Raw genomic sequence first — 18344 nt, 5'->3', positions numbered from 1 at the left:
CAACATCCAGGTTCCAAAATTGATGCGTGTGGAAATGAAAATAGCAGACAGTTAATCCACAACATTAGCTCTATACCCAGGCAGCGAGTTAAACATGTACCCACAATAAGAAAGTTCATAACATACAAACTTACTTACACAGTGCATCACCTCCCAGACTCTAGGTCATACTAGTCCACAAACACACTACATTTTTGTTAATACTGAAATATACAGAATCATTTCAGGTCATCAGTCTTGTAATAAGCTATACTTTATATTTTTGATGTAAAAACACAAATTTCAAAGTAAAAATTGTATATTGTTCTTCAAAATTAATAATGTCTAAGTTGGTAAGTGTTGGTGGACTTTATTTTTCCAAACATTATTTATGGCTCCAGGGAGGTGCAGGTTGCAGACCATGACTTCTGAAAGTCATACCAATAACAAAAAATGCCGTTGATTGTCAATATGTAGAGTTTTTCTTTGTGGTGTGATCAATTACAAGATCAGAGGCAGAGCTAAACATAATTTTTATGCAGTTTATTCTCACAATGGATTACATTTACAGGTGTAAAATCAGTGGGAAGCAGAAGAGAACAGCTATTGTGCTGTAAATCAGCTGCTTAATAGCCCACTATACAGCTCGAACATAGATCGTTTTCCATAGCAATAAGTGTACATAGTTATGAGGATTAAAATAAAAGATAAAATATCAGAAGCCTCACCGGCTGCTGAGCTGCATTGCTCAGTCTTTTAGCAACGTAACATACTTAATTTATGATGAGACAGGTTAGAGGGCTGTTGACATCAAAGTTAAATTTGCAATTTCCACAGAAGTCATATCAACTAAGTAATAACTGTTGGAATGTAGAATGCCAGTGGCTTTAAAAAGGAGTTACAAATGGAGAGAAAGAAAAAACATATGTCAGACTTGCTCTGCACTGTTATTGTGCACCAACACTGCATTATACAAAGGACTTGTCGATTCAACGGGTTCTCACTGCACACTTTGTAAAAGCAGGCCATCTAATGATCTGAAAATAGTTAGGACATCCCGACCTGCCAATGAAATGCACTTATTCACTAAGGCAACGCCATCGGTGCTCCTTTCAGGTGCAACAAAAAGGGAGAACTCCAAGCAGCTATGGTTCAAAATGTGTCTCTGCTTGTACGTACAGTGAATGTCTGCTCTAAGAATATCGGACTCGGGTGCGGTAGCAACCTCCTATAATTTTAAGACTGCTGCTGCTCACTCTGTAATTGCAAGAAGGATACAATGAACTCTTATGGCTCAAGACTATCACCAGTGGACTCTGGTAAATGTCAGATTACACCTAGAAGTGACATATTAAACAAAGTATTGAAAATGTATTTCAAAATCCTTTTGCAATTTAAGAATTTCTTGCTTTATGCCAATCATATTTTTCGAATACAAGGACTGAACCTGCCATCCTCCACACTCAACAACTGCAAGTCATGCTTCTAGGGAGACGATGCTGGACGCAACCAGGTGTAATCTTGATTCTCTCCCCCATACGCACTGAAATGCCGTGCTTCTGATTAAAAGTGAGGAATAATCACCCTTATATTAATTTGTCTCTTGTGAGCAAATCTTTGAAAGGTAAAGGGCAAGATGAACAGAAGCTGTTACATCCTACACAAGATCTCAAAAAAACAAATATCCACAAAGTCCATGACTACATTCCACATTATTTACCTGGTTTCAATGAGAAAGATTACATGTGGTGTAACAGGCACAAATACCAGAATTGTGAACATCAGTTACTGTACACATGGATAGCTGAAATTATTTTTGAAGCTATAGGGCTCCTGCATAATAACATTCGCTCCACCACCCCCCCCCCCTCAAAGCAGTGGATTTTAGCCAGTTGATAATTTTCAGATATTTAAACCAACAAGTAAAAGAGGTATTGTTGGGAAGCACAAAAGGATGTATGAATGACAGCGTATCTGGCAGACTCCTGACACTTACTTCAATCCCTACAATTATCATAAACAAAATCAGCTTTAAACTGGCTTTGTTCCTGTATCACAACAACACTTTGGCTCATTGTAATCAAAGAATAAGAAAAACTAAAATATTAACTTCGTCAGTCTACAATATTTAGAGATTAATTAATGCTAGCTACAATGTGAGAACCTGACTGTAGAACATAATACAACTTAATTACGAGAGATATTTCAATATAAAATATAATAAATAAAATAAAAAATATTTTCATTAATATGCTTTCTTTTTTAAAAGTTCACTTGCTGTCTTGCTTAAAATAGTAATATGGCATGCAAAGCAGTGACACAGCAATTTTGTCTGTAATGGATGCATAGATAATGTTTGTAATCTAGTTACAACCAGCTGGCCTACTTGTTAAAAAAATAAAAAGAACTGATTTTCTTCTACAGGTCTTGTATTTTATAGCAACAAAAAGAAAATATCTGGCTACGGTAATGGGCATTTTACCAAATGACAAAAAAAAAAATCCTCCAAAGACATACCATTTGGTCAAATCTAACCTGCATTTTAAAAAATAAAACACACACCTGACTTTGCTGTAATGTTCATCAGTTTTAAGTATTTTGTGCAAGCACTGCACTGATTTTTGTGGCCTCTATTTCCCCTATTTGCAAATAACCTGCAGATTCTATTTGTATATCTGCAGTTTGCAATCTCTTAATTTAATGCAATTCTAGTTGTACCTGTGACACCGTCTCCCACCAATAAAATGCAAGTAGAGTTTTAAATGGGAGTTCGCAATTTGCTTTTCTTAACTACTCTTAGAAATCAGTGAAATATTTACATTGTGTTCAGATGCATTATGAAATTAGAGAAAAAAATATTACGGTTAACTGATTTTGAAGCCAGGCAAAACCTTTTGGAGAACATTTAAAACAGGAAGTGAGATTGGGATTTCTTAAACAACATTACTACAGACATGGCCATTAGCCATTACCTGTGCCATTCTGAGGGGTATTACCTGACATTACCTGTGCCATTCTGAGGTGTAAATAATTGTTAAGTGAAATCTGTAATGTTAGCTTTTTGGGTTTATTCATCCTGGTCACTTACTCATCGTGAATGTGTTCATAGTCCCACTTATAAGAAATCTTCACCCCCCACTGTTGCTGCCGCCACTAATCGCCATAATAGCAATAATCTCCATAAACTGGGTGCAATCTTGTTAGCAGTTTTCTATTCAGGCTAAATCTATCTGCTCTGATCATCTCACATACCTCCAGCTCACTAGGGGAATTATGGTCGAAATCTATCACTTTCCTCTTGGTTTTTACTCAATTACCTTCAATCTTTAACTTAAATCCATCTCCTACATCCTGAAGTAAAACTGGAAAGAGAAATTTAACTCTTTTGTGAAAAGAAACTAAAGCATCACTGAAATGTCTATGTTGAACTTTTAAAAAATCTAGCAGTTTTGACAGATTGCTTTTTACGGAAATTGAGATGTGGGCATTTCAACTTCTCTTGTTCTGTGAGCTGAATGTTTTTTAAAAAAAGACATTGATTAATTCATAATTCTATTAACGTATCCTGTTCATGGTCTCTTCCCTCACCCGTACCCCTTCACATTCCCTCTCGTGTCAAAGCAGGAGAAAACTGCTGGCGTCTTGATTATACAGTGTAGCTAGGCAAAATCAAACATGGTGTTTAACACAAATAGCCAGCAATCCGCTGCACAATGGGATGAAATACTCCCAGGTATTCTTGGCATATTTCCAAATGATACTGCATCAAGCAATAACGCAGCTTTTGTCAATGAATGGCCTAAGCAACAAAGAATACATACTACACATGACTCCTGATTATTAAAAATGCAAAAATTTAAATGATTAAAAGCTGATACTGTAACTAAAGATTAATTAAACATTTTGTTTTCTAAAAAAATATTCATAGGACTTAATAAATGCATGGCTTGATGGCTACTTATTGTTCTATGTTACAGGGCAAATGTACATCTTGTGGCTAGGTCAATGATTATGAAATGAGCTTATGAAAGCTGACAAAACTGGTGAGCTGCATGTCTCTATGTTTCAACAATAGTTTAAGTTGTTTTGATTAGTACTTCCTTCACAGATAGCAAACAGCAGAGCAACAAGGGATCACTCTTGGTCACCTTATAAGTTGGGTACACATGTTCACACAACTGCAATGGCCAAAAAGATACTACTGACTGAAAGGAAACAGTTCTATTATAGTCTAAACACCACTATGTTACACCAGTGTTAGTGACAGAATAAGTGCACTAGTAAATACTTCTGGTGTAAGGTTGGTTGTGAGAATTCCAGCCCGAATGGACAGTGAGACAAGCTGCTTGGGAACCATTTAATCCAGAGCTTATAGAAATTCCAGACACCTTCCATCGGTTAGTGAATTCAAACGTTGATAGCAGAAAGTTATTCATGCGCCTCCCAAAATGTCATGATGAAGAATGAGACAACATGCTCGTCTTACATTAAATTTGACAATAAACAATATATGTTGAAGACAAGAGGATCAGCATATATAACTTGAAGGCTCAACATCTGCATGATCATGTTGCTTTATTTCAGTTATTCCTAGACTAGTGTCTAAAGGGATCTTGCCAGATCCTCTTCATGGTAATTCAGATACTGGTCGCTTTTGTTTCAAAGTGTCAATGAGAGACAAAACTCCACGTTTTACACTGGTCGTGACACGCCTTGACACAGAGTCTGTTGGAGGACCAGAAGAGCACATCCTTGGAGGAGGCGGTCTGGCAACTAAACACTTCTGGTACCGAAGCTGCACAGAAAAAAGACATTGAATGCAATTAATCTTAAGATAATTAGCCTAGCCAGAAAAGTTGGGGGTTTTAATGTAAACAGTTTAAATCATTTTCTGGAAAAATTTAAATCGTTTTTTTAAATCTTTTCAATTTTAATCAGTTAGGAGACAGTAGGGTTCAACATGTGCCCTTGACCAGATGATCTACATCTTGGTGTTGAAAGAGATGGCTGTAGATTTAGTAGGTGTATTGGTGCTCATCTTTCAAAGTTCTATAGGCCAGAATTTTCTGGCCGTTCACACTTTCCGGTTCCACTGACAGCGCATCCCTGCGCTGGGACCAGCATCCAAGGGAAAACCCTTTTGACAATGGTGGGATCTGCTGGCCAAAGGCAAGCCTCTACGGCAAAACACACAGTGGGCTGCGCAGAAAATCCCACCCATTAACTCTGAAATGGCCCCTGCAGACTGGAAGGTGGCACTTTTTAAAGGATGCAGTGAGAAAACAGGGAACTACAGACCTATTAGACTGATACCCATTGTTGGGAAAATTCTAGAAACTATTATAACTATTATATGTGATGAATGGACACTTGGACAATCATGATCTGATTGGGCATAGTCAGCGTGGATTTCAGGGAAATAATGTTTAACAAATCTGTTGGGAGTTTATAAGGATGTAACTAGCAGAAAAGATAAGGGGGAACTGGCAGATGTGGTGGTACATTTACATTTTCAGAAAGTCTTTGATAAGATCCCACACTAGCAAAATTAGAACAGGTAGGATTGGAGGAATATACTAGCATGACTTGAGAACTGGTTAACAAACAGAAAACAGAAAGTAGAAATAAATGGGTCATTTCCAGGCTGGCTGTGACTAATGGGGTACCACAAGGATGGTGCTCAAGTCCCAGCTATTTATGATCTCTGGATGACATTCTCTGGCCTTCCTATGGCATGTTTCTTGGTGGTGGGATACTGCCACGGTCAATGGGATTTCCCACTGATTCTATCCCATGCCGCCAGGAAACCTACTGAGTGAGTGCACCACCGGCAGGACCACAAGATCCCTCCGGCGTTAACAACCAGAAGATAATTTGGATATGAGAATTTTTGCAAAAGACATAAACTAGGTGGAACTGTGAGTTGTGAGGAGGATGTAAAAAACCTTCAAGGGGATTTGGAGAGGTTAAGCGGATGAGCAAAAATTTGACAGATGGATTATAATGTGGAGAAATGTGAGCTTCCCCACTTTGGTTGGAAAAACAGAAACACTGAATATTTCTTAAATAGTGAGAGGCTGGGAAGTAGTGAACTTCAAAGGGACTTGGGTGTTCTCGTTCATGAGACACTGAAAGCTAACTCGCAGGTAGAGCAAGCAATTAAGACAAATAGCACGTTGGCTGCTATCGCGAGCAGATTTGAGTGTAGGAGTAAAAATGTCTCTAATGATATAGAGCCTTGATGAGACCACACCTTTTACATAGAACAGTACAGCACAGAACAGGCCCTACGGCCCTCGATCAAGCTATCCATGTGCAGCTTTGGTCTCCTTACCAAAGGAAATATACAGCTGCCTCATAGGGAGTTCAACAAAGGTTTGCCAAACTCATTTCTGGGATGGAGAGATTGTCCTATGAGGAAAGATTTTAAATAGACTGGACCTTTCCTCTCTGGAGTTTAGAAGATTAAAAGGTGATCTCATTGAACCATCAAAAATTCTAATGGGGTTGGACAGGCTAGACACAGGAAGAATGATGTCTTCCATGGTTGGAGGTTCCAGAACCAGGGGACACAGAATAAAGGGTTGGCCATTTAGGACTGAGATGAGGAGGAATTTATTCACTCAGAGGCTGATGAATCTTTGGAATTCTCTGCTCTAGAGTGCTTTGAATGTTCAGTCATCAACTTCTATATATTAAAACGTCAAGGGATACGGGGATAATGCAGGAAAATGGTGTTGAAGTAGATGATCAACCATGGTCTCATCAATGGTGGAGTGGTCTTTTTTGATCCCTCGAGCCTGCACTGCCATTCCACAAGACCATAGCTGATCTGATTGTGGCCTCAACTCCATATTCTACCCCCGATAACCTTTGGCTCCCTTGTTAGTCAAGAATCTTAAATGGGAGACCCCTTATTTTTAAACTGTGATTTAAAGGGCTTTGCAGCTTTTAAATATAGTTTAACAAAGCGTCCGATTATGAAAGTAAGATCTCTCTTCAGAGGGTACACACCATACATGCAGCCTGCACAGCCTCTGATACATTTCCTGCATTTGGTTCACACCAGAAGACGTGACACTCAAAACGTTGATTCCCCGTGTCCATAATAAAGGCAAAGCTATGGATGTCTTTCCCCACTCCTATAAATGATAGGAAACGAACACGGCACTCCAGCAAAACCTCATCTTCATCCTGCTCCAGGTGAGTGAAGAAAAATAACAGAAACTGTTGTCATCCAGAGAACTATAATGGGTTATTGTCCTTTATTAATTTTAGGCCAATGGAAATATTTTAGCAATACGAGATTAAAATTTGGATAATACAGATTTTAATGCAATTAAAAGGTGCAAGAGATCAATTGAAAACTATTAAGCCACTCCAATAGCCAGTGATTAGAACATACCTCCAAATGTTTGGTGGGGAAATCTCTCCTTTGATGAAAGCATGGTCACTTTGTCTTCATTGATATATTCATTTAAATTAATTATATCAATTTACAATGTATTTCAACTGTAAAACAGACTGACCAAATATTCCAAGGCTGTTGTCTGAGAGAAAAGGAGGAATTTATACCCTTACACAGAAATGTCCATTACTCACCTTCTGCCTTATCACTGTAACAGTGGCATCAGCAACATTCATTATAACAGATATCCAGTCTTCCTTGTTGGTCGTGGTCAGTAAGCTCTCAATTGCTCCATTCAGTATTTCTATACCTACCAATCACAGCAGAAAAGTGAAAGATTTATTAGTCAACATTCTTCCAATTAAGGTGCTGATATTTACTTGGGAGCTGGGAAGAGAGCAGAATTTGGGGTGGGGTGAGGATTTTCAGAAAGGAAATATGGAAATAAAATGTTTCCCACATGCAACACAGGACATCTTTTAAGGTTTTTCACCAGCTTTCCTACCCGGCCATCAGCCTGTATAAGTGGATGGCTGTCAGGCTAGAAAGCCAAGGAGCAGAAGTTCCCTTTACTCAAAGGGGAGTGAACCTGTGGAATTATCTTCCTGGCAAGGCTGTGGAGGCCAAGTCACTGAAAGTATTCAAGAAAGTGAGAATTTTTTAGATTTTAATGTAATCACGAGGTATGTGGAAAATGCGGCAATATGGCATTGTGATAGAGGATCAGCCATGATCATATTGACCGGTGGAGCAGACTCGAAGGGCCATATGGCCTACTCCTGCTCCTAGTTTATTTGTTTCTAAGTGCCAGGTTAAGTGTAACATTAATCGGGCAGATTTGCAGCAATAGAGACATTGTGGAGAATCTTGGCCTCCACATACTAAAAGTAGAAGGTGAAATAGCATTAATTCAGATATTTTACATTTTGTACTTATTTGGAAATAACGGGCGGGATTCTCCTTTGGCCGACACTAAAACTGGGAAAGGTGATTGGGTGGAGAATAGGTTCCGCATTAAAATCGCGGTGGGCGCCGATGACTCCAAATTGCGATTCTCCATCACCTCAACAGAGGTGCCAATGCGTTCCCAGAACCCATGTACAGTAAACACTGTTTGCACATCATTAGTGGGCCCGACCGAGTGCTTTCCAGGGCCTCCGCGTTTCTCCGCCACCGATGGGCCGAGTTCCCGATGGCGAGGTTCACTTGTGCTTTTAGAAATTATGAAACTGACATGGTGGTTGCTGAGGGTGAGAGGAGGTAGGATACGGAGAGGAATGACTGCTGTCTGCCAGGCCAGACACTGGCTGGGGTGGGGGGTCTCTGCCAGGGCCAGAGAAGGGGGGGATGGGGTGGAACAGGCCGAGTTACTGGGGTGACCCCCCACGGGACTGTGGAGGTGTCCAGGCATGGGCCGCCATTACTGCGGCTGCAAGGCAGCCACCTTGCTGTGCACCACACTAACCACTCACCCTGGTTCTGCAGTGACACTGGCTGTTTGGGCCCCCCCCCCAACCCGGCGGCCCACCCAGGGCAACACCCACAGTAGCCACTAGGGGGATTGCGGTGCATAACCCTGGCAGGGGCAGTGCCAGCCAATGGTATTCTTGGCATCAGAGATGAACGCCAGGGCCAGAGGCCTTCATGGTGCCGGCCACCAATGGGGCCAGCGGTGCGGATAGGGACACGCGGGGGAGGAGCCTGCAGTGCCAACCGGGTTCACCTTGGAGCCCAGTGGACCTGGTTGGGGATGAGGGTATGGACCATGCTAACATGTCGGCCTTTCACAAGTGCCGCATGAGGCCTTGCGTGTACCGGCAGCACCTGTCATTCGAGGACCTGCCAGACTGGGCATGCCATCAAAGACTCCGGCTGAGCAGAGAGACTGTGCGGCATATCTGCCAGATGATGGAGCACCTGGCAACTTGGGTAAAGGGGAAGGACACCCGCTCCTGGTGACTGTCAAGGTGACGGTTGCCCATAACTTTCACGCAAAGGGGTTGTTCCAGGTGCCGAGTGGGGACCTGCCCGGGATCTCTCAGATCTCGGTGCACAGGTGCATCCGGTAGTCATGGAGACCCTATATGCCCAGGTGCCTCAATACATCCATTTCAATGTGGATCGAGCCCACCAGGATGCCCAAGCAACAGGGTTCGCCGCAATCGTCAGGTTGCCCCGGGTCCAGGGGCTGCCCACCAGATACGCCAGGGACAGGAGGAGGGGGTAGGGAGTGAGGGTTATGGTGAGGAGTCCAAGGTGCTGCAGGATGCATGTGCCCTTACAGGCTCTACACAAACTGAATGTGCAGCTGATATGTGACCTTCATATGCACATCATACACGTCTGTGCCTGGAACCCGGGCAGTATGACACCTTCATCCTAGCACACTCGACAATTCCTGACATGTTCCAGACTCCCCCCCCCCCCCCCCCCCGTCTGGGGGGTTGGCTCCTGGGTGACGGGTTATCCACTGTGGTCGCGGCTGATGATGCCTATCCAGAGGCCACAGACCGATGCGGAGACACACTATAATGAAGCCCATGCAGCTATCCACAATGCTACCATGCTCCCCCAATATAGAAGAATTATAGAATCATAGAATTTACAGTGCAGAAGGAGGCCATTTGGCCCATCGAGTCTGCACCGGCTCCTGGAAAGAGCACCCCACCCAAGGTCAACACCTCCACCCTATCCTTATAACCCAGTAACCCCACCCAACACTAAGGGCAATTTTGGACACTAAGAGCAATTTATCATGGCCAATCCACCTAACCTGCACATCTTTGGACTGTGGGAGGAAACCGGAGTACCCGGAGGAAACCCACGCACACACGGGGAGGATATGCAGACTCCGCACAGACAGTGACCCAAGCCGGAGTCGAACCTGGGACCCTGGAGCTTTGAAGCAATTGCACTATCCACAATGCTACCGTGCTGCCCACAGTAGGATAACAGTAGAGTCGAATCCAAGTAGGAGAATTGTTAATAGTTCAATAAACGTGTTAAAGCTATCTCCAAGTCTGAACCTTCCTTTGTCAGAGTGCACATTAAGGAAGCAGCTTATTCTACATCAAGAGCATAACAAGACAACCTCCTCTTCCCTCGGGATGCCAAATGGCCCATGGGCTTATCCATGGGATGGACGTGCGAGGGGAGCTATCCCCTGAGGCTCCAACGATAACTGGCACTGCCAGTCCTGGAGGCCCACTCTGATCTCGACCAGGATCTGCACGCTTGCGGCCCTATAGAGCACAGGAGTGGACCATCACCTTCCGGGACTGGGCCACCACGCTGCGACTGTGCCACCACCTTTTGGGTTTGTGTCACATCAGCCAGTGACTGCGCCATCTCCCTCTGGGACTGCGCCACCTCCCTCTGTGTCTGCGCCATGTTGGCCAGCCCCTGGGCAATACCGCTGTGATTGGGCCTAGCTCAGGAGCACCGCTGGAATTTCCAGGTGGCGCTGGCACATGGTCGCCTGTGAGGCGGCAACCCTGTCCTGGGTTTGGCCAGCACACACACAGAATGCCCCAGGCCTTGGACATGCGGATCCATAGCCAAAACCATCACCCCCCAATGGTTTTGGCCTGGGTGGCACACTTGTCGGCACCACCACCTGCTGCTGCACGTGGTTGGACTCCTCCAACTGGACCTGCGGGTGCTGGATGATCGCCGACAAACTCTCAGATAGTCCCTGGCTTTTCGACTGCATCTCCACTATGGATGGGACTGTTTGTTCCAGAAGCAGCTAGTACCTAGGATGGGACTGTCCTCTGACCGTCTGCCCACTCGAGTGCTCCGACCTCCACCTGGTGTACCGGGTCAACTGTGTGGTGTACACCAGATAGTTTCCCAGGAACGTCATCACGAAAGTGCCCAACTGAGGTGAGTATCTCTGGGATGGTGGAGGGTGTTGGAGACAGCTGTGACGGGAAATCACTGTCATCCTCCGACCCGAGCTCCAGGGTCTCCCAAGTCTCGGGCAGAGGGCTGGTGACCGAGCTGCTCTCCTCGTCAGTGCTCAGCTCACGGCGGGGAGGGGGGGTACGGCTGTGGTACTGGCTGGGGCCAGGGGCCGTCTGATGGATCCACCCTATCACTCCAATAAGACAAATGGCATGATTAAACCATGGGCCGGAGGGAACATAGAACATTACAGCGCAATACAGGCCCTTCGGTCCTCGATGTCGCGCCGACCTGTGAAACCACTTTAAAGCCCATCTACACTATTCCCTTATCATCCATATGTTTATCCAATGACATTTAAATGCCCTTAATGTTGGCGAGTCCACTACTGTTGCAGGCAGGGGATTCCACGCCCTTACTATTCTTTGAGTAAAAAACCCACCTCTGACATCTGTCCTATATCTATGTCCCCTCAATTTAAAGCTATGTCCCCTCGTGCTGGACATCACCATCCGAGGAAAAAGGCTCTCACTCTCCACCCTATCTAATCCTCTGATCATCTTGTATGCCTCAATTAAATCACCTCTTAACCTTCTTTCTAACAAAAACAGCCTCAAGTCCCTCAGCCTTCCTTCAGAAGATCTTCCCTCCATACCAGGCAATATTCTGGTAAATCTCTGCACCCTTTCCAATGCTTCCACATCCTTCCTATAATGCGGCGACCAGAATTGCACGCAATACTCTAAATGCGGAGGACAGGGGGCTGGAGAGAGTGGGGGTGGACGTGTGGGTTGGGGTGAGGGGGGTGATGGCGTTGGCGTGAGGATGGTGTGGGGGTGAGAGTGTGGGGGGGTTGGGGGGAGATGGGCACGTGTCACAAGGAACTGCACTGAACGGGGTCTCACTCCCTCGCCCTCGGTTCCTCTGGGGTGGTGCCCATGTCCAGGACCCTCTGCTCGGCCACGGTGAGATGCCGCAGGTCCGGCGGTCCCCCTCCTGTCTTCTCCTGCTCCCAGCAGTTGCGCACGGCCTTCTCCGGGGTTGGGGGGGCATACAGAAAACAACAGTGTTAGACAGTCCGACACATGTAGCCCAGTGGGTGGGCAGCTGATGGCCTCAGTGGCCAGGGGACCCTGCCATGGCAGCCAGTATGGGTTCCGGCATGGGGGGGCAGCGTGGGAGTTTGGCTGGGAGGAGTAGGGTTACGGATGCATGGGACGTGGGTTACTGCCAGGGGCACAGTGCTGCCTACTCACCCTGGCCACCCTGAGGAGGTTGTACAGTTTTGTCCGGCACTACTGGCCCATCCAGACTGTGTTCCTCACAGCACTCACGGCCGTTGCCACCTCTGCCCAGGCACAGTGAACAGCTGCAACTGGAAGCCTCTTTCCCGGGCAGGGGTACAAGGACATCCGCTGCTCCTCCACTGCGGCCAAAAGGGTCTCCAGCTCGGCATCGGTAAACCTCGGGGCTGCTCTCCTTGTTGTCACCTTGTGGGCTGGAATGGTGTGTGTGGTGAGTGCAGTGTGTATCTGCAACTCATCAGTATTTGAGTGTCAATCGTGAAACTGGCGAATCCAGCACCGTTTCTCATTAGAATCGATTGTGTTCCATGTGGCGCCGGTGCTAGCCCCTTAGAAGTCGCGGAATCAGTCCAGGTGTTGCGCCAGTTTTTCTAACGTGAGATTCCATGAATTCTGCCTTGGCGTCAATACTAAAGACTGGAATCTTTAATCGGCAACGCGAAATCGCGTTCAGCGATCGGCTTGAAGAATCCATTTTTACGCTGCAATTGGGGGCGGTGTCATTTTCCCGATGCTCCGCCCCCTCGAAAATTGCGTACTCAAGGAGTACGCCGCACGCCATCGGGACGGCCTCAGGACATCATCTGAGGCCCTGCCTCAGTGGGCCGTTCTCGACGGCGTGGGGCGCGTATCCTCTCACTTTTCTGAGACCTCGCCTGGCGGCTGCGGATTGCCACATCCGCTGGCAGGAGCAGCTTCGGTGGGGTCTGGGGGACTAGTGGGGGGGGATGGTTCGGGGGTTCGATGGACGGGTCCACGCACGGCCGCGACCGGTTATTCTGTGTCTGTACTGGCAGGTAAAGCTGAGGGTTTTACATGGTGTGATTGCTAGCCCCCACTGGGCGGAGCATTGGTGCGGGGCCGACGTTTTGGTTGTAATACCAGACAGATCCTGCAGACATAGCCACAGAATCAGAGAATCCAGCCCTTAGTCTCAGAAACGGAGAATCACGTCCAACACATTTATATGGACATTAGAATGCTTTTTACCCTTTACAATACATATTAGCGGCATGTTGTGTTAACGAATTATGCCTAACTATAGTATTTTGGCCTATTTTTATTCAGAATAAAATCAATAACTGTGGTAAATATTTTGAATCCACCCTGGTTTACCTAAAGGTTTGGCCACAGGCAACACACCGAGGTACTGAACATGAAACTTCTGTACCAGTTCCGTCTTTGGTGTTGGGAAATCTACTACAGAGCAGAAACAAATTTAGGCATGTCAAATTACATTTTCTCTTGCATGCATTAGTAATATCCATTTTATTACATTGATACAATTTATTTAAGCAGAGTTCTCTGCTTGCAACCCATGATTCCTCCCCATTAATTTAGATGGACAGGAAATTCGCAGGCAGCGGAAAACTAATAACAAATTAAAATAAGTACACAATAATCTAAATTTGCATAGGCAACATACTGTTGGACCACTGTAATTGCAGATTTTAAAAATGATGTATATATATATATATATATATAAAAATTGTAATGTGTTATAAAGCCGTCACAACACTGAATTATCTCCATTTATATAGGTATATTAATTTGCAAAAATATAGTGCTACTGCCAATAGAGCAAATGCAATTAGAAACATGGTTCAATGCATCATAATGTTATCATCGGAGGTTTGGTCATTGTATAGTTCTAGATGGATCCCTTTCTTTAATCCATGAATGGTCTATCTTATCGGAAACTCAGAATTACGCAGTTTATGCCAAAATATTTTGAACTTTAATTTGTTCAGTTTCATGGCCAACTCTTGGTAATTTGGCAACCAGGGGCTGGTTTAGCATACTGGGCTAAATAGCTGGCTTGTAATGCAGAACAAGGCAGCAGCGCGGGTTCAATTCCCGTACCAGCCTCCCTGAACAGGTGCCAGAATGTGGCGACTAGGGGCTTTTCACAGTAACTTCATTGAAGCCTACTTGTGAGAATAAGCGATTATTATTATGTTTTTCTAGTTTATGCGACCAACACAATTAAGGCACACATATAGGACAATATAAAGAGGAAGATAAAGTAAGTGTCTGGTATTATATAATACCTCTCATGACCTCAGTATATCCCAAAGTGCTTTACAACCAGTGAAACACTTCTGAAATACAGTCAGTGTTGGAAATGTGGCAGCCAATCTGCACACAGCAGCATCTCATAAATAGTAACAACATAGATGACCAGATAATCTGTTGTGGCGATGTTAACGGAAGAATAAATATTTGCCCAAGACATCAGGGACAAACACACTCGCTCTTCTTGGAAATAGTGCTATGGGATATTTTACAACCACCCAAGAAGGACAGGTGGGGCCTTTGTTTAATTTCTTTTATAGTATGTCCAACTGAGTAGCACTCCATCAGTATTGCAATGGACAGCCAGTCGAGATTAGGTATTCAAATACTTGTAGTGAACCCATAACTTTCTAATTCAGACACTGTAGTGCTACCACTGAACCATGGTTAAGTTAAAGATTGTTTTTAAAGCCACATTCTAGTGAAATGGACTAGACCTGTTTATTCAGAAAAACGTTACCTTGTAGAGGAACATCGAGGTTCACATTGACTCGATCCTGGGAAATGCTGCAAGCCACAGCTTTGGCATTCCTCCGTTCTGCCATAATCTGAAAAAAATGATAAATAGGTAACCTTTGTAAACTGATGAAACACAATTCACGCACTGGCTAGTACTTACAGTATTAACAACAGCTAATTACCATTGGTGTTCCCCAAGGATCTATCCTTGGTCTTCTATTAATCCACATGCTGCCCCTTGGCAACATTATCTGGAAACACAGTTGGTTTCCACGTTCAAACTGATGTCACCCAGCTTTATCTCCCTTGACCTAAATTATCAGATTGCTTATCCAACATGGAAGGAACCTGCCACAAACTCTGGACCCTGGTCACTGACTCGGTTCCTTTACCTAGCAGCTGGCTGAAGCTGAACCAGTCTGTAAGCAAACTCATACTTAACTCCAGGATGAGCTTTCAACTACATATCTGCGCACTCACTTCTTTCCTGTTTTCTACAGACCCCCGGTTAACTCTCTCTCTCTCATTTATCCCTCCTGTCCTTGGTTTTCTCCCTCTTCTAAATGTCTTCTGGTTTTCTCCTCCTTCTCTCTCTCCTCTCTACCTTCACAGAATCATAGAAAACGTATAGTGCAGAAGGGAGGCCATTCGACCTATTGAGTCTCTACCAACTCTCTGAAAGAGCACTTACCTAGGCCTATTCCCACGCAGCCCCATCTAACCTTTGGACACTAAAGGGCAATTTAGCATGGCCAATACAACTAACCCGCACATCTGTGGGTGGAAACCGGAGCACCTGGAGGAAACCCACACAGTCTCCCAAGGCTGAAATCGAAACTGGGTCCCTGGCACTGTAAGGCTGCAGTGATAACCACTGTACCACCCTTTACCTGGTTTGTGGTACTTGCTCTAGTTTTTTCTCACTTCCTTTTTTTTTTGCTCTCTGGATTTCGTCTCTCCATTTTGATTTCTGATTTTAACACATACTTGGTAGTTGTTCCATTTCGTACTTGGTCCAGATTTCTCACCACCCCATTTTCTGTTTTGTACACATCCACTCTCACTCTGTAGTTTGCTTTCTCCATTTTCTTTCTGTTCCACTTTTCTACTATGTCTCCTTCTGTTTTCTGATTTGCTCACTCCCCTCCTCCATTTCACCCCACTGCCAGATTTTCTGGTTTGCTCTCTTCTTTGGTTTTATCTCTCTTTTCCTTGCTGGTTTTCTCCCTCCCTCGCTTATTCCCACTTTTTAAACTTCTTTTCTCTCATTTTGAATTTCTCTCCCCATCTTATTATTACTCTTTAATTTGTTCCCTTTCTTCAATTGGTCCTCCAACTCTCTGAGTTGTAATCTTCTTTTCTGATTGGTCATGCACTCATCTTATCTGCATTGTTCTACTGCCAATGTGACACTCCCATTCAAAACGAGAGGGAAGCAAAAAGGCTAGTAACAAAAGGCTGATTCGCTGAACTTCTATTTTTGGAATAAAATTTTGAAATGAATTATTAAGGAAGTGATAACAGCATATTTGGACAATCCATAATCTAATCAAGCAGAGTCAGCATGACTTAATGAAAGGAAAATTGTGTCTGACTAATTTATTAGAGCTTTTTGAAGATGTCTCAACTGGAGTGGATAGAGGGGAACCAGTAGATGTGATGTATTTCGACTTCTAGAAGGTGTTTGACAAGGTACCTCACAAAAGGTTAAGTCAAAAGATACGAGTCCATAGTGTTGGAGGTAGTATTTTGGAATGGATAGAGAATTGGCTAATGGGCAGGAAACAACGAGTGAGGATAAGGAGTTCTTTTTCAGACAGGCGGCCTGTAACTAATGGGGTTCCATAGGGAGCAGTGCGGAGACTGCAACTGTTTACCAAATATATTTGGGGAAAGGAAGCAAATGTACTGTAGCTAAGTTGGCAGACGACACAAAAATAGATGGAAAGGCGGGAGGGATATAAACAGTTTGCAAAGAGATATTATTAGGTTAAGTGAACAAAATGCTGGCAAATGGAGTATGATGTGGGAAAATGTGAAGTTGTCCATTTTGGAAGGGAGAACAAAGAGCAGAGTATTATTTAAATGGAGAAAAACTGCAGAAGACTGCAGCGTAAAGGGATTTGGGAGTAAGTGTGCATGAAACACAAAGCTAACACACGTGCAGCATGTAATCAAGAAGGCTAATGAAGTGTTGGCCATATTTCATGGGGGTTGGAGTATAAGAGTAGGGATGTCTTGCAGCAACTGTACAGATGTACAGGTGAGACCACATCTGGAGTACCGTGATCAGTTTTGGTCCCATTGGAGGTGGTTCGGAGAAGGTTTACTCGGATAATCCCAGGTATGGAGGGATTTAGGTTGGGACTCTACTCATTGAAATTCAGAAGAATGAAAGGTGATCTCATGAAACATATAGGATTCTTAAGGGGCTTGACAGGGTTAATACTGAGAGGTTGTTTCCCCTCAGGGGAGAGTGTAGGATCAGAGGGCATAGTCTCAGAATATAGAGGTGCCAATTTAAGACTGAGATGAGGAGGATTTCTTTCTCTTTGAGGCAGGTGAGTCTTTGGAACTCCTTGTTAGAGAGCTGTGGGGCAGAGTCAGTGTGTATATTTAAGACCAAGATTGATAGATCTTTGATCAGTAAGGGAATCAGGGGTTAAGGGGAAAGGGCAGGAAAGTGGATGTGAGGAATGTCATATCAGCCATGATCCTCCTGAGTGGCAGGCAGAGCAGGCTCGAGGGGCTGAATGGCTTACTACTGTTCCTATTTCTTATGATCTTCTGGAAAACATAATCAAGACAATGTCCCCTGAGCTTTCAAAACAAAAATAAGCCTCTGCCGTTTGCAAAATTGAGTTCACCGCTATCAACATTTGGGGGTTGACTGCCAACTCGAAATTGAAATGGAACACTAACAGAAAGTGACAAATAGCTTACCACTTGACCCCTAAACACCCATTTACAAGTGTGTCAAGTGTGCAATTCATTCAACATTTACTTAGATGGGTTCAGCCACAACAGTAAAAAGCTCACCATCCAAAGACATATCAATTCAGAGCCCTGCTATTGGATTTAATTCCCATTTCCTTCATTGGAATATATAGAATACATAGAACCCCGACTTTGTAGATCGAGGCCATTAGCCAATTGAGTCTGCGCTGACCCTTCGAAAGACCACCCTAGCTAGGCCCAATCCCCTGCCTTAT

The 18344-nt window shown here is 44.2% G+C and overlaps 1 protein-coding gene across 15 annotated transcripts in view; it reads right to left on the bottom strand.

The window, feature by feature from the left end:
- Nucleotides 1-501: 501 nt before the first annotated feature.
- The window catches only part of apbb2b (amyloid beta (A4) precursor protein-binding, family B, member 2b), a 407406-nt gene continuing 389563 nt past the window's right edge, over nt 502-18344 (bottom strand). For 11 of the 15 annotated variants that reach the window (XM_038791324.1, XM_038791319.1, XM_038791323.1 and 8 more), the window contains 5 exons: nt 15134-15221; nt 13714-13797; nt 7582-7697; nt 6994-7173; nt 502-4774 (listed from right to left, as the gene is read on the bottom strand). In XM_038791324.1, coding sequence (XP_038647252.1) covers nt 4607-4774; nt 6994-7173; nt 7582-7697; nt 13714-13797; nt 15134-15221 — 636 coding nt within the window. In that variant the 3' untranslated portion in view covers nt 502-4606. The remainder of the gene's footprint in view (nt 4775-6993; nt 7174-7581; nt 7698-13713; nt 13798-15133; nt 15222-18344) is intronic. The other 4 variants (XM_038791334.1, XM_038791322.1, XM_038791325.1 and 1 more) reach the window with 1 other exon arrangement.

The sequence above is a fragment of the Scyliorhinus canicula genome, chromosome 3, assembly GCF_902713615.1.
Source record: "Scyliorhinus canicula chromosome 3, sScyCan1.1, whole genome shotgun sequence".
NCBI classification, from domain to species: domain Eukaryota; kingdom Metazoa; phylum Chordata; class Chondrichthyes; order Carcharhiniformes; family Scyliorhinidae; genus Scyliorhinus; species Scyliorhinus canicula.
Note: the sequence above shows the minus strand (reverse complement) of the source record. Positions and strands in the feature narration are given on the sequence as shown.